This window comes from Ascaphus truei, chromosome 6 (genome assembly GCF_040206685.1).
Source record: "Ascaphus truei isolate aAscTru1 chromosome 6, aAscTru1.hap1, whole genome shotgun sequence".
NCBI lineage: Eukaryota > Metazoa > Chordata > Amphibia > Anura > Ascaphidae > Ascaphus > Ascaphus truei.
Window position 1 is genome coordinate 17305962 of NC_134488.1, and position 19547 is coordinate 17325508.

Below are 19547 nucleotides of genomic sequence, written 5' to 3' on the forward strand. Positions count from 1 at the left end.
GTCCTCAAGCCACCCCAACAGGTCAGGTTTTCAGGGTATCCCTGCTTCAGCACAGGTGGCTCAATCAGAGGCTCAGTCAAAGACTAAGCCTCTGATTGAGCCACCTTTGCTGAAGCTGGGATATCCTGAAAACCTGACCTGTTGGAGGGGGCTTGAGGACTGGAGATGAGCCCCCCTTCATTAGAGAGATCATGCAAACCCAGCCTGCTGGAAACCGTGAAGGACGGAGGATGAGCATTTGTACCCAACTTGGACCAGCTCAGGGGGGAAATTCCCCACTATACAATGGACCGCCGCATCTAACTCAAAGGGTTTGTCATAGGATATCTTAAAGATACGTACTGGAGGGGGGCGTGTCCGGCACGCTGAGGAAGATGGACGTGTGAGAGCTGAGCTCCACAGGCCCTCGCGAATAATCCAACAGACAAACACCCCTTAATCCCCCCCTCGACCCTAAAAAACTTAACTCCTATCAAGATAAAACCCCCGTCATGGCAGCTAAACAAAAAGCACCACCGGGCCAAGGAGCGATCAACTTTTTTCCGCAATCGCAGCGGGGCTCGGAGCTCTCCCCGAAAAATCAAGATGGCGGCGGGCCAGCAACAGCACGAGGCCCTAAACAGCAGGCCGCGGCAAAAGAACAACGGGAGCAGGCAAGAGCCCCAGAAACCATCCCTACAAGGGAGTTTATGCAGGAGCTGATGGCAGGAATGTTAGATAAACTTCATACCTCCATCCAGCAAGATTTAAAAGCTGCGGTATCTGAGCTAAGGACAGAAATCTCGGGCCTAGCAGAACGAACGACGACGCTGGAAGCCAAGATGGAGGAATCCCTCCAAACTCAAACCGCAACGGACAACGAAATCTTCCGGCTGGGGAGGGAAATCTGCTTCCTGAGAGACAATATGGAAGACCAAGAAAACCGCGAGAGAAGGCAAAATCTGAGGATCCGCGGTATCCCAGAAGCAGTTCTGCCGGAGCAACTCCAAACTTACCTTCTAGGGCTTTTTTCATCCCTGTGCCCAGAGTTAGACAGCAGGGAACTGGAAATGGACAGAGCCCACCGGGCCCTGGGACCCAGATCGGAGGACCCACACAGAGCAAGGGACACAATAGTCCGCATGCACCATTTCCTCACAAAGGAGAAGCTGATGACTGCATGCAGAAAAAAAGACACCCTCACATACCAGGACGACTTGCTGGAAGTATACAATGACCTGGCCAAACAAACCATACTTAAAAGAATGGCACTCAAACCCCTAACCGTTCTCCTTAGAGACAACGGAATCCGCTACAAATGGGGGTTCCCATTCAAGTTGGTCGTTACCAGGAATGGGAGAACCCACATCACCAGGCACCCCACTGAAATGACAAAAACGGCGAAAGCACTGGGCCTCTCCCCCCCCACATCGTGGAACATAGACCCAGAGGACAACCGGGAGCAGGAGAATGAAGGCCCGGCAGTGAGGGCCTCTGAACGCCTGGCAGGCCGCAAACAGAGACAATAAAGAAAAAAAAAAATACCTCTCTGTTCTCCCAGTTCCAGCACAGCACCGTCACGAAATGCCTTACTGAACAGCAGGCCAACCCAAACACTGCTCAAGCGAAGACCGCACCGACGGAGACAGAAGGGGGCGCCATACCAACCCGAACCAGCGCGACGGGGAGTCCGACCAGCGGGACCGGAGTGACCAGCACGGAGTGCAGAACAAGCATCCAAGAAGAGTCACCCGCGCACCCAAGAAAAGCCACCCACGGGACCAGCACACGGCTTAACATCCAGTCCTGCGATGAGGCTGCCTTTGGGGTTGGGAGGGGGGGGGGATTTGCGGTGGGGGGGGGTGGGTTCACCATCTGTGGAATCCTGTCCGTTGGAGCCCCCACATGGACCCGCCAGATCGGGCCGCCGTCTCCCCCCCCCCCCCCCCTCATCAACCGTGAGTACAATACTGCTATAACAATGTCCTATATGCATACCGGAGTGACCCCCAACTGCGCTGACGGTACACGCACTCCCCGGGCTAGCCGCTATAAGCCTCAAGGCTCAACATAAGGACAGCGAAAGTGACAAGTGCTAATTCTTAAAAGCTATCAGTTAATAGGAGTTAATAGTAATGTTTCCCTCACCCCATTCCAACCCTTTCTCCCCACACCCCCACTCCCGCCAGTCAGCCCCCGATGAACCCCCCCCCCTCCCCCTCCCGATCCAATTGTTCCCCTCCCCCTTCCCCCCTCCCTCACTAACCTAAATAAATATGTACTTGGACCCGCGGACCCGAGAGCTCAGCCTCACCTATGAGGTCACCAACCAGCTGACAAAAAGACAGCGCTGCGCCAGAGAAACACACAGCTGACCCACCGGGCCTTAGGAAACTTCCTGTAAACTGTACAACAACATACCACACTGCAATCACACATACACACACTGCGGATTAATTAAGCAAAGCAATAACAACGCTAATATAAATGTCTCCACCGTTAGCCTATCATCTGCATGGCAGCCTCCTCCCTTACCCCTCTCACCCCCTCCCGAGATGTCCGCCCCTCCCCCCCCAGCTACTAACTCTCCCCTTCCCCCCCCCAACCCCCGGAGCGATAGCCCCTAACCATAATGGCCAGGATAACATAAGTGAACCTACCCAATTCCACTGGTATACCTCAAAAGTGTCCCGCAGTTCCCACACAAAGAAATTGAATGCAATAAAGAAATGTATACACTAATGGTTAAAACCCACAACCGCAAGGCGGACGCCTATGTAATGTAATGTAATGTATATTGTTGAACGTATCGTGACTGATCTGGGAAATGTATAACTATGTGCTGAGGGACCAGATCTGAGCTGGTATAACTCCAACCCCCTCAACACATAAGACTTAACCCACAGAATGTTTAAACCATGTGTAACAAAGAAACATGCACTACTAAATGTGAAACTGCAAAGTGGACCCTCTTAGTTATGCTAACAAATGTACTGTTATAACCAAACAACGAACCGTGTATCATATCTATGCAAACGATGTGGCAACAGAACCATAAGGGCCACCAATGACCACTTACAGACTCTAGCCCACTCCCCCCCCCCTCCCCCCCCCCCCTCCCCCCCCTCCCTCTCCCCCCCCCTCCCCCCCCTCCCTCTCCCCCCCCCTCCCCCCCCCTCCCTCTCTTCCCCCCCACCCTCCCCCCCCTCCCCCCCCCCTCCCTCCCCCCCTCCCTCCCCTCCCTCCCCTCCCCCCCCTCCCCTCTCCACCCCTCCCCCCCTTCCCCCCCTCCCCCCTCCCCCCCTCCCCCCCCCTCCCCCCCTTCCCCCCCTCCCCCCTCCCCCCCCTCCCCCCTCCTCCCTCACACCCCCTCCCCCCCCCCTCCCCCCTCCTCCCTCACACCCCCTCCCCCTCACAACATTAAGACACACGTATCGCCACAATGCTCACCCCACAGACCCATGACTGCAAACACATGAATACTGCATAGAAGCGAGCAATGTATAATATACCATGGTATGGCCTGATGTGAGCATGAATAAGTATGGAACAATGTATGGCGGACCCGAACCTGCCCAAAGGTTAATTACTATATGACAGAACCGAGAGTGTGTAAATATACGAAAAGTATAATTACCCACCTTAAAGACACTTTAACACCTCTGAATACACCACCTAAACACTATAAATATCTTAAAAACGCACTCAGGTATGCACCAAGTACCAATCCACAACCACCGCACGCCTCAAACAAGCCTTACCCCACACGCTGATTACCTGCAAGAAGATGCAAATTAGGCATAAGATGACTAACACCGTGCCAAACACGAAGTATGACCTTTCTGACACCCTAGAATTAATCCACAGGACACTTACGCCACAAGCGAGGCAAAGTTAGAGGAACTCAGGTTTACAGAATGTCGCAATGAAAAATCGCCCATACTAACGTATACGTCGTGGGTATCAAAATATGTACCATGTTTTATAACCATGCAAAGGATGACGTAACAGTACCATACTATGTTTTAATGATCAATAACAGACCATGCCTTATATTTTCTTCTCAGCTACTTTCCTTCCCCTCCCTCCATACCCCTGCCCCCCCCCCCTCCCCCCCCACCCTCCCACCCTCCCCCCCCCCCCGAGTGGCCCACCCCATCCCTTCCCCCCCCCCCCCCACGTACCTGCAATCAAAGGTCGAGGGGCCAAAGGACCATACAAATAACAGAGGGCCGGGACCTCACTTTTGCACCCCTGACCTAGAGCCCCGAACCCACCCCAGAACGGGTAAACCTACCCGAATGCCGGTCTCCAGGAGACAAGGCAAAACCACATTAGGACCCTCCCAAGGCCTACTCTCTCTTTTTCTCTATCTGCTGACCCTGTCCCAGCAGATCTATCCCCCTCCCCTCCACCCTATCCCAATCACCCCCCCGCCTGAACAGCTCGAACACAAGCCCCCAAAGAAAGATACTGACACCTTACCCCCTACTCAAAAGATCTATGCACCCAAACACACCATCTTGCCAAAAAATGGAAGCAAGGCCTCGCCTACTGGGAAAGCCGAGACCTCAGGCCTACACACTACAAAACTAAAACATCAAAATGGCAACGACAGCCCCAATTAAAGTTAGATCCTTAAATGTAAAAGGACTACAAAATAATAGAAAGCGGCGGTTGGCCCTTCAGGACATGAAAAAAACAGGAGGGGACATTATATTTCTGCAGGAGACCCACTTCACATCTCAGGACCCCCCAAATTTATTCAAAAAAATGTTCCCAATAAGCTTTTTTGCTTCATTCAGTAGTAAAAAAAGGGGTGTAGCTATCCTGATCAGACAAGGCACCCCATTCAATCATATCAAAACAACAGCGGATCCAGAGGGTAGATTTCTAGTGGTGTATGGCTCCTTAGCGGGCTCGACAATTGCCCTGATTAATGTATACGCCCCAAACGAAAACCAAAACGAATTCCTTCAGACAGTTCTCGAGGGCGTTGACCCGGGATATCTATCCTCGATGATAGTGGGAGGAGACCTAAACATGGTACTGAATCCCGCCGAGGATAGATCAACCACAATGGGTCCCCCCCGTACAACCCAATCCCAGATCAAGGGGAAAAGGTTCAGGGGTACTCTAAACGAATTTTCATTGGTGGACACATGGAGATCCCAACATCAGGGCCAGAGAGACTATACTTTTTACTCAGCTCCTCACCAGACTTACTCTCGAATAGACTATTTTTTGACCACAAAAAACGTACTGGCGGCAACTATAGAATCAGACATTGGCTCGATCACCTGGTCGGATCACGCCCCAATCACCTTGACATTATCTCTCCCCTTTGAAAAAACAATAAACTACTCCTGGAGACTTAACGATTCGCTATTGAACCACCCAGAGATAGAGAGAGAAATAAGAACCTCACTTAAGGACTATTTCTTTTTCAACACAGGTACAGTCTCCTCTCCAGCAATCCTGTGGGAAGCCCATAAGGCAAACATCAGAGGAAAAATCATCTCTATCGCCTCCCATAGGAAAAAAGCCCGCCTAACACAAATCAAGGAACTAACCGATAGTATTAAAACGCTAGAACAAGCCCATAAGGCCGACCCTACTAAGAAATTATATAAAATGCTGACAACAGCTAGATCAAAACTTAGGCAGATTCAGCTGGAGGACGTGGAAAAAGCCCTCAAATGGACAAACCAATTATACTATGACAAGGGGAACAAGGCAGATAGACTCTTAGCAAGTAAACTAAGAGGGGTGCAAAAGCGATCCCAAATAACGGCTATCAAAAGTAAGTCTGGTGAGATACAATATAGTGACAATAAAATTGCAGAGGAATTTACTAAATACTACACGGAGTTATATAACCTCAGATCTAAGAATGACCGCTCCACGCCAATAACTATAGACAATATAACACAATATTTGAACAAATGCCAACTCCCCACCTTAACGGAGGAGGAAAACACAGTCCTCAATGCTGAGATAACAAAAGAGGAACTGGAAATAGCGGTCAAATCACTAAAGATTACCAAGTCTCCCGGCCCTGACGGTTTCACCAATGTCTACTATAAAAGATTCCTCCCCACACTATCCAAACACCTCCTCGCAACATTTAACCATTTCATGGAGGGGAACCAGATTCCCGCATCAATGTCTCTAGCTAATCTGGCCATCATTCATAAGGAAGGCAGAGACCCGATGCAGTGTGGAAGCTACCGTCCAATCTCCCTACTCAATAGTGATCTCAAACTATACAGTAAAATCTTAGCGAACAGGTTAAATCCCATCTTACCGAGATTAATAAACATAGACCAAGTCGGATTCGTCATGGGCAGACAAGCCTCTGATAACACTCGGAAGATAATCAATATAATTGAGCATGTCCATCTCTCAGGGACCAAAGCACTCTTGTTAAGCCTAGATGCAGAGAAGGCGTTCGATAGAATAAACTGGCAATTCCTGGACCACACTATGCGTAAATTCGGATTCAAAGACGCATACTTAGAGGGGGTCCGTAGATTATACCATAACCCATCAGCAACGATAAAATTACCAGGCGGCAATAACCAGAGGTTCGAGATCACAAATGGTACTCGACAGGGGTGCCCCTTATCTCCTCTCCTCTTTGCATTAACCATAGAACCATTGGCATCAGCAATACGACTCAATAGCGACATCCAAGGCATAGAAATTGGACAAAGGCAGCACAAGATATCCTTATTTGCTGATGATGTCATATTAACCCTCTCCAAACCCCAAATTTCCCTACCCAACCTTCACAAAGAACTCCACGATTTTGGACAAGTCTCAGGTTATAAGATAAACCAAGACAAATCGGAGGCCCTGAATCTAAGCCTGCCAGAGCCAGAGGTGAAACTCCTCCAATTAAACTTTAACTACCGTTGGAGCTCCTCCTGTATCAAATACTTGGGAGTTAAGATATCGAGGACCTACCAAACCCTATACCAACATAATTACCCGGCCCTATTCAAAAAAATTAAACAAGACCTAGACAAGTGGGGAGAATATCAAATATCATGGATCGGGAGGATGGTCTCGGTTAAAATGAACATACTCCCTAGGTTACTATACTATTTCCAGACACTCCCGGTCCACATCCCTGGCTCAGAATGAAAAAATATTCAAAAATCAATCTTCCATTTTATTTGGCAAGGCAAAAAACCTAGAGTCGCCAAAACGGTTCTTCTGGCCCCAAGGGGGAGAGGAGGAATGGGAGTTCCAGACGTGTCAAGATACTACCTGGCCGCACAATTACGACAGGCAGTGGTCTGGAACACTAACCCAAAACAAAACTGTTGGCTAGGTATAGAAACATATTATGCCGGGACGCCTTCACTACCAGCTTGCCTTTGGTCCATGAGTAAGGAGGACATGCTAAGCAGCAAATTCCAATTAGGCCCGATGAGACTCACTTGGGAAATTTGGACGAAATGCAGACATAAATTTAAGCTCACATCACCACACTCCCAACTTACACCAATTCACAAAAACCCAAAATTCCCACCTGGCTGTGAGCCCAGACAACTTGACCAATTTGAAACCAAAAATATCAAAGCAGTTGTCGACTTCCTGAGCCTAGGGAAGTTCCTGAGTTTTCAAAATCTACGAACCAAATATGACCTAAGAGACCTAAACGTCTTCAAATATCTACAAATTCGGCACTTTATTCAAACATTATCCCCAACGTTGGAATTTCCCCCTCTCACTGGCTTTGAAAGGCTCTGCAGGGAGCCTGACCATCAGAAAGGTCTCATAACACAAATATGTGCAGAGCTGGAGAGAGCCTCAGAAGCTCCAACACATGACTATATGCAGCATTGGGCAGCAGAATTGGGCATTGTTATAGACCGAGAGGATTGGGAAAGTATTTGGGAAACAGCCTCAGGAACTTCCATATGCACCACAATAAAAGAGAACATTTATAAAATCATGTTCCGCTGGTATCTTACCCCAGCTAAAATTAGCCAAATCTACCCACTGGCCTCCGACCTATGCTGGAGAGGCTGCGGTCATCGGGGGGACATGGCCCACATCTGGTGGTCATGTCCAGAAATTCAAAAATACTGGGAAATAATACATAATCTTATAAAAGAGGTCACAGACCTCACAATCCCGATCGAACCTCTGACCTACCTGTTGGGCAGACCCTTAGAGAAACTGGACCGACCAACAGGCAAATTAGTCTCCTTGATTCTAACGGCGGCGAGATGTGCGGTGGCGGCCGCTTGGAAAAAAGTGTCCCCCCCCTCCAGACAGACGGTTATAAACAGGATTAATGAAGTCAAAGACATGGAGAGACTGTCTGCATTCGTGAAGAGGTCCACCACCGCTTTCAACAAAACCTGGGATCCGTGGTATACACGTATGACCCAGGCCAATAGAACTACCGTCTGAAGATAGACCTAGAGGTCCTACCAGGAGACGACAACTGCCTGAACAAACCAGGACAAGGGGGTGACACACCCATCCCCCCCCCCCCCCCCCCCCACTCTTCTCCTTCCCTTCTACCCTCCTTCTGTTTCAACTCCGTGCCACCCTGATCGACCCTGGAGGAACAGGGGGACGCGGAGTCTCTATCTCTTTTTCTCCTAAAAATGTTGAAAACTGTATTAGGCCATATATGATCTGTTTTTTGCCAATTTGTTAACAATTACTACTGCCTAATAAAAACTTTTGGAAAAAAAAAAAAGATACGTACTGGAAAGAGAAAGAAAGAAAAGGTATCTCTTCTAGCCCTGATGGATACTTAGTGCAATCTGGGGGATATAACACTTTATTTTAAAGTAGAATAAAAAAAAAGGGGGCAAATCAGTAAAAACAAAAAAATATTAACCCCCTCTGGTTGTGTAAAGGGTAAATTGCCCATATACTGAGCATTCCTGGGGTAGACAAAGGGCTTGGAGAAGACGAGAAAGGGATATCTGGATATAACCACATTTCCACCTGCTATTTACAGCCTTACATTGGCTGAGATTTAACAAGTGGTACTAAGCTATAGTGTACCCCAAGATTGGTTCAATGGAGTTTTCTTGCAGCCGCACTACGGCTTGGCACGACTTAGTGAATCTGTGCCTACGTCCCACGCCTAAGGTTGGTGGGAAGGATATTGGCCATATTGGAGCACCAAGATCAGGACCTCTAGTGTCGGCTCATAATTATTGTATACCCCTGTGCCTGAGGCACCAAAATGTGATTTTAAGAAGACGGAAGCAGGGATTCCTTAGACCTATATTTTAAAATAAAGGATCATATACTTGTATCCCCTCTGTAGCCTTTGAAACCACTAATTTCCTTTCTCTACACCCCTCGTCTTTCCCACCTCTTCCTCAGAGCCTTGTGATGATGGGCTCTGCATCCCATTATGAGCCGGAGCTGGTACAACCAGATTAGCCAGTAGGTCTCCAGCATGCGGCGGGTCTCTTTGTTATGGTGTTTCTCCAGTATATCACTGTTCCAGGACCCCCATACTTGGCTGTGTACATCTGTCCTTTGCTTTCGCACCATCTTCCATCTCAAAAATACCCAACAGCACCTTCTCTTGCGTAGATGATTATAAGCTCGGACTTCCAGCACCACCAGTCTCCAGCGCTGCACAGCTTTCCTGGAGATCCGACGCTCTCTTCTACTTTTCAAAGACACTGCAGCATTTCGTTGGGCCATACAGTGAGTCTTCCATTGTCCAAAAAGGGTCCTCATTTTAAGGCTTGTCCAACCAGTTTGAAAGACAAGTATTTTCTGTTTCAGGGCGGAGCTCTTAATCCTTCTCTGTCTCCAAATGTAAAAACATCTAAAATAAAAGGCCGAAGGGAAAGTTACGTTATTATCTGCTAAAAGACACCCCGGGAAAAAGAAATTATACAAATATATAAGGAGAGCAAAGAGAGCGATAGAACGGAGTTAGAGAGACATGTGACCTGCGCAAGGAGAGCAAAGAGAAGGATAGAACGGAGTTAGAGAGAGACATGTGACCTGCGCAAGGAGAGCAAAGAGAACGATAGAACGGAGTTAGAGAGAGGCATGTGACCTGCGCAAGGAGAGCAAAGAGAACGATAGAACAGAGTTAGAGAGAGGCATGTGACCTGCGCAAGGAGAGCAAAGAGAACGATAGAACGGAGTTAGAGAGAGACATGTGACCTGCGCAAGGAGAGCAAAGAGAACGATAGAACGGAGTTAGAGAGACATGTGACCTGCGCAAGGAGAGCAAAGAGAACGATAGAACGGAGTTAGAGAGAGGCATGTGACCTGCGCAAGGAGAGCAAAGAGAACGATAGAACGGAGTTAGAGAGAGACATGTGACCTGCGCAAGGAGAGCAAAGAGAACGATAGAACGGAGTTAGAGAGGCATGTGACCTGCGCAAGGAGAGCAAAGAGAACGATAGAACGGAGTTAGAGAGAGACATGTGACCTGCGCAAGGAGAGCAAAGAGAACGATAGAACGGAGTTAGAGAGAGACATGTGACCTGCGCAAGGAGAGCAAAGAGAACGATAGAACGGAGTTAGAGACATGTGACCTGCGCAAGGAGAGCAAAGAGAACGATAGAACGGAGTTAGAGAGACATGTGACCTGCGGAAGGAGAGCAAAGAGAACGATAGAACGGAGTTAGAGAGAGGCATGTGACCTGCGCAAGGAGAGCAAAGAGAAGGATAGAACGGAGTTAGAGAGAGACATGTGACCTGCGCAAGGAGAGCAAAGAGAACGATAGAACGGAGTTAGAGACATGTGACCTGCGCAAGGAGAGCAAAGAGAACGATAGAACGGAGTTAGAGAGAGAGATGTGACCTGCGCAAGGAGAGCAAAGAGAACGATAGAACGGAGTTAGAGAGAGACATGTGACCTGCGCAAGGAGAGCAAAGAGAAGGATAGAACGGAGTTAGAGAGAGACATGTGACCTGCGCAAGGAGAGCAAAGAGAACGATAGAACGGAGTTAGAGAGAGACATGTGACCTGCGCAAGGAGAGCAAAGAGAACGATAGAACGGAGTTAGAGAGACATGTGACCTGCGCAAGGAGAGCAAAGAGAACGATAGAACGGAGTTAGAGAGAGACATGTGACCTGCGCAAGGAGAGCAAAGAGAGCGATAGAACGGAGTTAGAGAGACATGTGACCTGCGCAAGGAGAGCAAAGAGAGCGATAGAACGGAGTTAGAGAGAGACATGTGACCTGCGCAAGGAGAGCAAAGAGAAGGATAGAACGGAGTTAGAGAGAGACTTGTGACCTGCGCAAGGAGAGGCGCTGCCAGTGAAGATCAGCCCGCTGCCCTCTCATGGTCTGACAATGCCAAGTCCTCACAATTGTCCTCTTCCGCCGCTCATTGTGATGAAAGGACCAGAGTGAAAGCTGAAAACCAAGACTCTGACGCTCTATTGGAAAGATCACAAGGTTAAAAGTTCACACGTGGTGACAGCATCCAGCACTGTGGTGGTGCACATACAGATAAACACAGTTATCATATATATTCACTAATTTGTGGCAGTAATAAAAACATTAAAAAAAAAAGAAAGAATATTTGAAACAAACATATTACTTTTTTATTAGAAGTGTTGTAGTTGAGATGGTAACACGTCTCTGGGCGATGCATGAGAGGGCGAGCCAAAGGGGGCATCTACATTTTTTTTCAGGGTTGGGTAGGGGCAACTTTAATGGGGGTAAGCCCCTTGCAGCACTATTGCACTGTAGACCATTTTTTGGGCGACTTGTTAAAATAAGTGAATGATACTAAAGTAAAAACACCGCCCTCTACATTTTTAAAGAGGCCATCGAAGTGGGTGAATTTGTTTGGCATGGAATTGAATGGAGCCGATGCCCAATCATTTCAGCTCTGGGGACCCCCTGCTTCCTGTAGATACAGACCTCCGCAAAGGCTGCCGGACGCCGATCTGCTAGGCAAGCAGGGTTCACGAAATGGCGGCGTTTCACAGCTCCCTGACGTCACCCAGCGCGGCTTCCTATTGGCCCGCACGACGCGGGAGCTTTAAACGTTGCCGAGACACCGGCGCCTCCCACGGGAGGTCTGTATCTCGGGAACCAGGGGGGCCGCGAAGTTGAGCCTAATGCGGTTCAGCTCCGGTGACCCCTTGCTTCGATAATATGTTAAAAACAAGCACACGAATGGCTCCCGTGAGAGGCACCCCCAACGTGATTATAAATAAGCAAGTTACCGAAACTACTTGAGGATTTCAGTGATCAGGCGGGGACAAGAAAAGCAGCTTAAACTTGTATGGACTTGCGAGACACAAATGATAATTCTGCACAATAATGAGACTTCGCGTTGATATCCTGAATCCGTTAAGTTGATGATTAGCGCGGCTGCCACCATGACGCTTATCTTCTTGACAATTAAAGGAGCAATTCCTGCGCTTTTTATTTATTTATTATTTTTTTAACGTAGGGTTGAAGCAGGGAGTCTCCAGAACTGAACCCCACTCATTTCAGCCCCAGGGACCCCCGTGCTACCCTAAATACAGACTTTAAATGTTTAAAGCGCCCGGTCACGTGGGCCAATAGGAAGCCCCACCGGATGACATCACGCCTTCCTATTGGCCCGCAGGAGCTTTGCAAAGCGGTATTACTGGATCCCTGCTAGCCGAGCGGAGCAGCTACGGGCACCTTTTACGTAGGGCTGTATCTCTGGAAAAAGGGGGGCCCCAGAGCTGAAATTAATGGGGTTCAGCTCCAAAGACCCCCCTGCTTCAATCCTATGTTAAAACAAATGTGCAAATAAAATCGCCCACTTAGATTGCCTCTTTAAAACAACCTGACTTTGGCATTGCAATGCATATTTGGATAAGCGAGTGCTCTCCATGAGGACGTCCCCTGCTTGCTTGCTTTGCGTGCGCCCACTGGTTACAAAATGAGCTAGTTTCCCTGGTGAGAAGCAGCCGTGGAAGGGGACAGTCCTGGCGTATGTGAAGGCTCACAAAGCACGCAGGTGGATTTGGGGATAGGTCCTGAGATAGCCCACAGGACGCCTAAGCACGACTAAGCCATCACAGCTGACTTTTTCAAATCATGAATCTTTAAATGTTCTGATATTTAAGTGGGGGGGAAAAATAAAAATATATACGGTATGTATATCACCATTGAAATGTGAATAATTTACTGAAACACCAGTAATAACTTCTCAGGATATGTGGGGTGGAGTGAATGCACATTTTAGTAGGAGTTGTGCGCAAACATTTAGCGAAATTGGCGAATATTGGACTTCCGCTGCTCGCAAAATCGGCAACATTTTCTAAAATTCACCTGGGATTGTTGAGAAAAAAAACGTTAAAGCAATTTTTGCAAAATATGAATTGTTACATTGACAACGTTTGCAAAATTCCACCAAGTCTGCAGAGCGATAGAAAGAGAAACGGAATATTTTCAAAATGTTATTTTCGCCAAATATATACATTTTTCTTTCTAAAAGGGAAGGTGGCATTGGGCGTGTTAACCTGTGCAAATTCTTCTCAACACACTTTCCCACTCTGCCACGTTCGCATATCTTTACAATGAAGATTGCACTCTATTAACCATCATATTTAGATTGTAAGCTCTTCGGGGCAGGGACTCCTTTTCCTAAATGTTACTTTTATGTCTGAAAGCACTTCTTCCCACTATGTGTTATTTGTATTATTTGTTGTTATTTATATGATTGTCACGTGTATTACTGATGTGAAGCGCTATGTACATTAATGGCGCTATAGAAATAAATACATACATACGTACGTCACAGCTTTCTAAACAATATGTTCTTTTCGAAGCAAGGAGAATGTTACAATACGTGACTTACTCTGTTGGTACCTGTGCCAGTGATGTAGGATTATTTGCAGGAAAGCACACACTTGGCTTCTATATTTTGAATCAACTTCTCTTTTCTGGAACAGACGCTTCTTCCAAAGGCCAAACACCGCTCTGCACCTCCACAAGAGATGCTGCTTCCACACCACATATTTCCTGTCTTGATTTAGCTTTGTGTATATCTGCCAAGTGGTTAAAGCTCTAAAAGAAATGGCAAGACAGGGGTAGAGCTGGATACGTAGATGCATGAATAGCAGTGTGGATAACAAAGGCCTCACTTACAGATGCAGCGGCCGTTATTTTAAGGCATCACGGTGCCGTTTTCGTGTGCGCTGCTGTACTCCACGCGGCATGAATGCGCCCAATCGCCCCAGGCACACGTGTTTATCGCGGTTGCTTTGTTTGAATTTCATGGATTGTGTGCAATTAAATGCAATGAAATGAATGAATTGTAATGTGCACAGTACTGTGTTACTGTGCTACTGTGCTACTGTGCTACTGTGTCACTGTGCTACTGTGTCACTGTGCTACTGTGCTACTGTGTCACTGTGCTACTGTGCTACTGTGCTACTGTGTCACTGTGCTACTGTGCTACTGTGCTACTGTGTCACTGTGCTACTGTGTCACTGTGCTACTGTGCTACTGTGTCACTGTGCTACTGTGCTACTGTGTCACTGTGCTACTGTGCTACTGTGCTACTGTGTCACTGTGCTACTGTGTCACTGTGTCACTGTGCTACTGTGTCACTGTGCTACTGTGCTACTGTGCTACTGTGTCACTGCCACTGTGCTACTGTGCTACTGTGTCACTGTCACTGTGCTACTGTGTCACTGTGCTACTGTGTCACTGTGCTACTGTGCTACTGTGCTACTGTGCTACTGTGTTACTGTGCCACTGTGCCACTGTGCTACTGTGCCACTGTGCTACTGTGTCACTGTGCTACTGTGCTACTGTGTCACTGTGTCACTGTGCTACTGTGCTACTGTGCTACTGTGCTACTGTGTTACTGTGTCACTGTGCTACTGTGTCACTGTGCTACTGTGTCACTTTGCTACTGTGCTACTGTGCTACTGTGTCACTGTGCTACTGTGTCACTTTGCTACTGTGCTACTGTGCTACTGTGCTACTGTGTCACTGTGCTACTGTGCTACTGTGCTACTGTGTCACTGTGCTACTGTGTCACTGTGCTACTGTGTCACTGTGCTACTGTGTTAGGCTAAGGCCCCGCTCCCAGAGTCAGCGCACCCGCACTGCTGACAGGCGGTGCGCTGAGATACACAGACCGCGATATGCGGTCTGTAGGGAGCGGGAGGTGGGCGGGTGGTGGGCGGTTTGACAGGGAGGGGGGGGCGTGGCTTGAGCGGAGGGACCCGCTACTCTCCCCCCCCTCCCTCCACGGACTCGGGCTGGAGCTGGAAAGTAAGTTTAAACACACACACGCAGGCACTCATTCATACACACACACACACATACACACACGCGCACACACACACACAGGCAGGCACTCACGCACTCATACACACACGCGCGCACACACAGGCAGGCACTCACGCACTCATACACACACACACACACAGACAGAGGCAGGCACTCACGCACTCGGGCACACACATACACACACAGACAGGCACGCACGCACGCACTCAGACACACACACAGACAGGCACTCACCTGCTTTCACTCCACACTCCTCCCCGCTCCCCGAAGCCTCTCCTCCTCCCGAAGCCTCCCCTCTCCATTGGCTCACAGCCACACACGTCACGCGTCAACGCTAGGAAACACCATTCTCTGGTGTCTCCAGCGGCTGACGCGCCACAGCGTGTAGTCAGCTGTGCAGCCAGGGGGGACTGGGACCGGCTCGCGAGGATTCCCCTGCTGGTGGGGAACTCTCTACATTGCCGCCCGCGCCAACGAGCGCAGCGGGTCCCAGGCCTAACTGTGTTACTGTGCTACTGTGTCACTGTGCTACTGTGTCACTGTGCTACTGTGTCACTGTGCTACTGTGTCAATTTCAGGTGTTTAAAAGCCACAACACTAAAATGCCATTTTCTGCACTCACGTATTAAGGCGGTACGGTTGGAAGAAATCCCGCGCCATGACGTGTATTCTGAGGTATACACCGCGTCAAGTGTTCCAATAACGGCCGCTGCATCTGTACATTCACTGTGAAACCATATTCCCCTTGCCCTGAAAGATTTCAGCTCTATTTGAATGGGGCATGAGAAAATGTTATACACATTATCACAAGTGATATTCTTTATTGGCTATATGCTAACGGTGGAGGTTTTTTGTCGCCTTTTTCACCCACCATAACATAAATAATGTGCATGATATATATATATATATATATATATATATATATATATATATATATATATATATATATATGTGTGCATATATCCTGGAGAATGTTATCCTTTAACATTTTTACTTTGGCTCATACAATATACTGTAAAGCAGTCTTCCCTTTGCTTGAGAAAATGTTAGCTCCATATATTTAAGTTATGATGTTTTTTATTGGCTATATGCTAATGGTGGACGGGTTGTGTCGCCTTTTTCACCCACCATAACTTAAATTATGTGTATGGTAAACCTACCCAGCATGAAAATTGCAAAGCCAGTATAACCAGCCTCACACTGATGAGACCCAAAAGGTCGAAACAGCTGTCTGTGAGTGGTCGCTTCTCGGCCTTTTGGCTAAGATCAAGTGTAGTGTCTATCCTACCTGTGGCAGGAGTAGGATGGACAGTGGCATACATTTGGTCCTCTGGCCTGGTCAAGAGGTGGAATGAGCCCAAGATTTCTGGGGTCCATGCACCCCGGCAGGAGAAATTCCAAGGGGGGGTTCTTAGTAGACTACCACCCTGAAGCTCCTGTGGGCAAGATTAGGCCCGTCCGCAGCGACACACACTGGTACTGTACGTCGAACAGTTCCCAGCATTGGACCTTGGATTCTGTGGATTTACTTTCCTCATTCACGTAGTTCCTGGGCCTTCTGGCTAAGGGGGGACGACATTTTTTAATCTGCCCGTCCCATCAGGGCTGGGGTGCTCCGGCACAGACCTGCAGCAATGTTGGTGTCCAGCTATGGTCACTGTAGCAGTTCACCCACTTTACACATAGCACTTACTTTGTGTTTGTGTGTACGGAGGAGATGCAGTTATGCACGGCTAGTCACCATCTCTCTGTTCGGAGAGATAACGACCTGGGTGAGTAGGCTCCGGCCGCAAACCAAAGTCTTGGACTTTCTTGCAGGCCTTCTGGCCAAGGAAAAGAAGAGGAGGACATCCAGAACCCGGATGGAAGACGGCATCAAGAAACCCTCGGAGCTTCCTGGCCATCAGGCTGAAGATCCTTGGGAGCACTAACAGGACTGGTTCAACATCGGGAGGACACTCTCAAGCAAGAGCACCCAAGCCACTGAACCCAAGCCGCGCTTGAGTTCACGGGGGAGGATATAAAAAAAAAGCTGTCTGTGAGTGGTTTGACTGGCTTTGCATCTAATCCCATGCTGTGCGTAAAATCTGTGTGAATAGCCGAGCATTTGCTTATAAAGACATTATTTCCCATTGCATTGTATATGCTCTAATTCCGGTTTACATATGCTAATATTAAAATTATTTACCATTCTGACCTTTTTTCAGTAGATTATTTAGCTGTTAGACAGTGAGTGCCGGTACTTTGATAGCTGTGTTATTATTTGCTTATAAGGGTTCCATGTAAAAATGGATTTCAGACAAAAAGGTGACACATTATGTTGCCATTTGCATGTCATTTACCAGAATCCCTAGCTGCAGTGGAAGCACTGTATGCTAGGTGATAATGGTGAAAGGCGGGGTTGCAGACCTGTCTAAGACATGTGAATGTGCTCACAAGTGATATTCTTTATTGGAGATATATATATTTTTTTTTAATTTTATTTTTAATTTAAAATAACCCTACTTTTCTATTTATGGGATGGAGTAGCTTAGTGATAAGAAAATTGCTATTGAAATTGGGTGCACCTGGTTCAAATCAAGTCCCTATCCCCCTGTGCCTTGGGCACCTACATTTAATTGTAAGTTCTTTGGGGGAAGAGGCTCATTGTGCCTGAATAATTCTGTGTGCAGCGCTGCATACACTATCAGCGCTAATTTAGGGAGAAAAAAATGCTAGTATTATACCGTTTACTTTATTTCAAAAAAGCAATATATATCTGCTAAACCCCCCCCCCTGCCCTTCCCCCTTCCCCCTTCCCCAAATGTGCACTATGTTATCATGTATAACTCACCAAGAGGTACTAGAACAATATTTAGGTACAGTAGCATGTAAAATGTTGAAATTGTTATACATATAATTGTAATATTAATAACCACCTCCATTCCAAAGTACTATACTACCATGTATTCTAGTTAGCGCCATCGCTGATAGGTGAAGCAGAAATATGCGGAGGAAAGCATTGGCCCCAGTCCACTAAACGGCGCTACGCTTTAGCACGACCCAACATCCATTGAGGTGAATGGGGGATAAAGATGTGCTCAAGCTTAGCGAGTGAAGCAAAAGAATCAGGCGCACGGACACGGTCTCAATCACCAAATGAAAAGGGGTTAAATGTGCCAAGGAATCCAACGTTTCGGCAGTAATACGGCCTCTCTCAAGGTGCAGGCTTAGCACCCTTTAGTGAACATGGGACAATGCGAGGTTAAAGCAGTACCGTCTCTGCAGGTGAATCGTGTGCGTATGCTGCATTGTGAGAATATTCACAGAATGTTTAAACCAGATCGGGAAACATTTCTTCAGCAGCTTCTCTGCATCCGATCCAGCTTCCAATTCCCCAGAGCACTGCTAAAAACAAACAAACAAACAAACAAACACAGATAAACACCCAAAGAGGAGGCAGCTGCAGGTAAAGATTATCACTAGTACTGAAGAGGCAATTCAAGCAATGCAATTTTTTTTAGGATTGAAGCAGGGCCCGTCTGGAGCTGAACCCCGTTAATTTCAGCTCTGGGGACCCCCTGCTTCCAGAGATACAGACTCTGTAGGAGGCGCCGGTAGCCGCTTCGCTCGGCTATCGGGGTTTATATAATGGCGGCGTTTCAAAGCTCCCGCACTCTGCGGGCCAATAGGAAGCCGTGACGTCATCAGGCTCGGCTTCCCATTGGCCCGCGTGACGCGGGAGCTTTAAAGTTTGCCGAGATACCGGCGCCCCCTTTGGAGGTCCGTAACTCGGGAAGCGGGGGGTCCCCGCAGCTGAAATTAACGGGGTTCAGCTCCGGAGACCCCCGCTTCAAGCAAAAATAAGAAAAGAAAAAACGGCTTAGATGACTCCTTTAAAATGTGGTCCTCTCCCTATAAACATTAAGGGGCGATGTACGTAACAAGCGGCCAATATTTGTGCATATCAGTGTTGCAAAGATTCCCTGATGTGTGAGCTGGTCGGGGGGACAGGTGGGAGGAATATGTGCGGTAACACCCAGCTCATCTAATGGAGGGAAGGAACACTGGCATTTTTAGATGTGCCTTAATAATGTAATAATGTCGCCCCAAACCAATTCCCTCCCGACCCCTCCTATAAGCACCCCCTGAATTGCACAGTTGTTGGAACGCTGTCACAATGACACAAAGCGCCATCCAACGCGGACGCTGAAAAACGGCGCGTCAAATTAATAAACGTAGTGGCAGCTTAAACGGAAATCCATCATAGGAACAAAGGGAACTCATTCCAATGCTGCGTACAGTATTCAGGAGTCTGATCTTGATAATTGATACT

The 19547-nt window shown here is 47.9% G+C and overlaps 1 protein-coding gene across 1 annotated transcript in view; it reads right to left on the reverse strand.

Annotated features, from left to right (window-relative positions):
* C6H1orf167 (chromosome 6 C1orf167 homolog) overlaps positions 1-19547 on the reverse strand; it is a 31354-nt gene that overhangs the window by 4433 nt on the left and 7374 nt on the right. The window contains exons 5-8 of the mRNA XM_075603449.1: positions 18489-18619; positions 13788-13996; positions 11232-11376; positions 9335-9802 (exon numbers count right to left, since the gene is read on the reverse strand). Coding sequence (XP_075459564.1) covers positions 9335-9802; positions 11232-11376; positions 13788-13996; positions 18489-18619 — 953 coding nt within the window. The remainder of the gene's footprint in view (positions 1-9334; positions 9803-11231; positions 11377-13787; positions 13997-18488; positions 18620-19547) is intronic.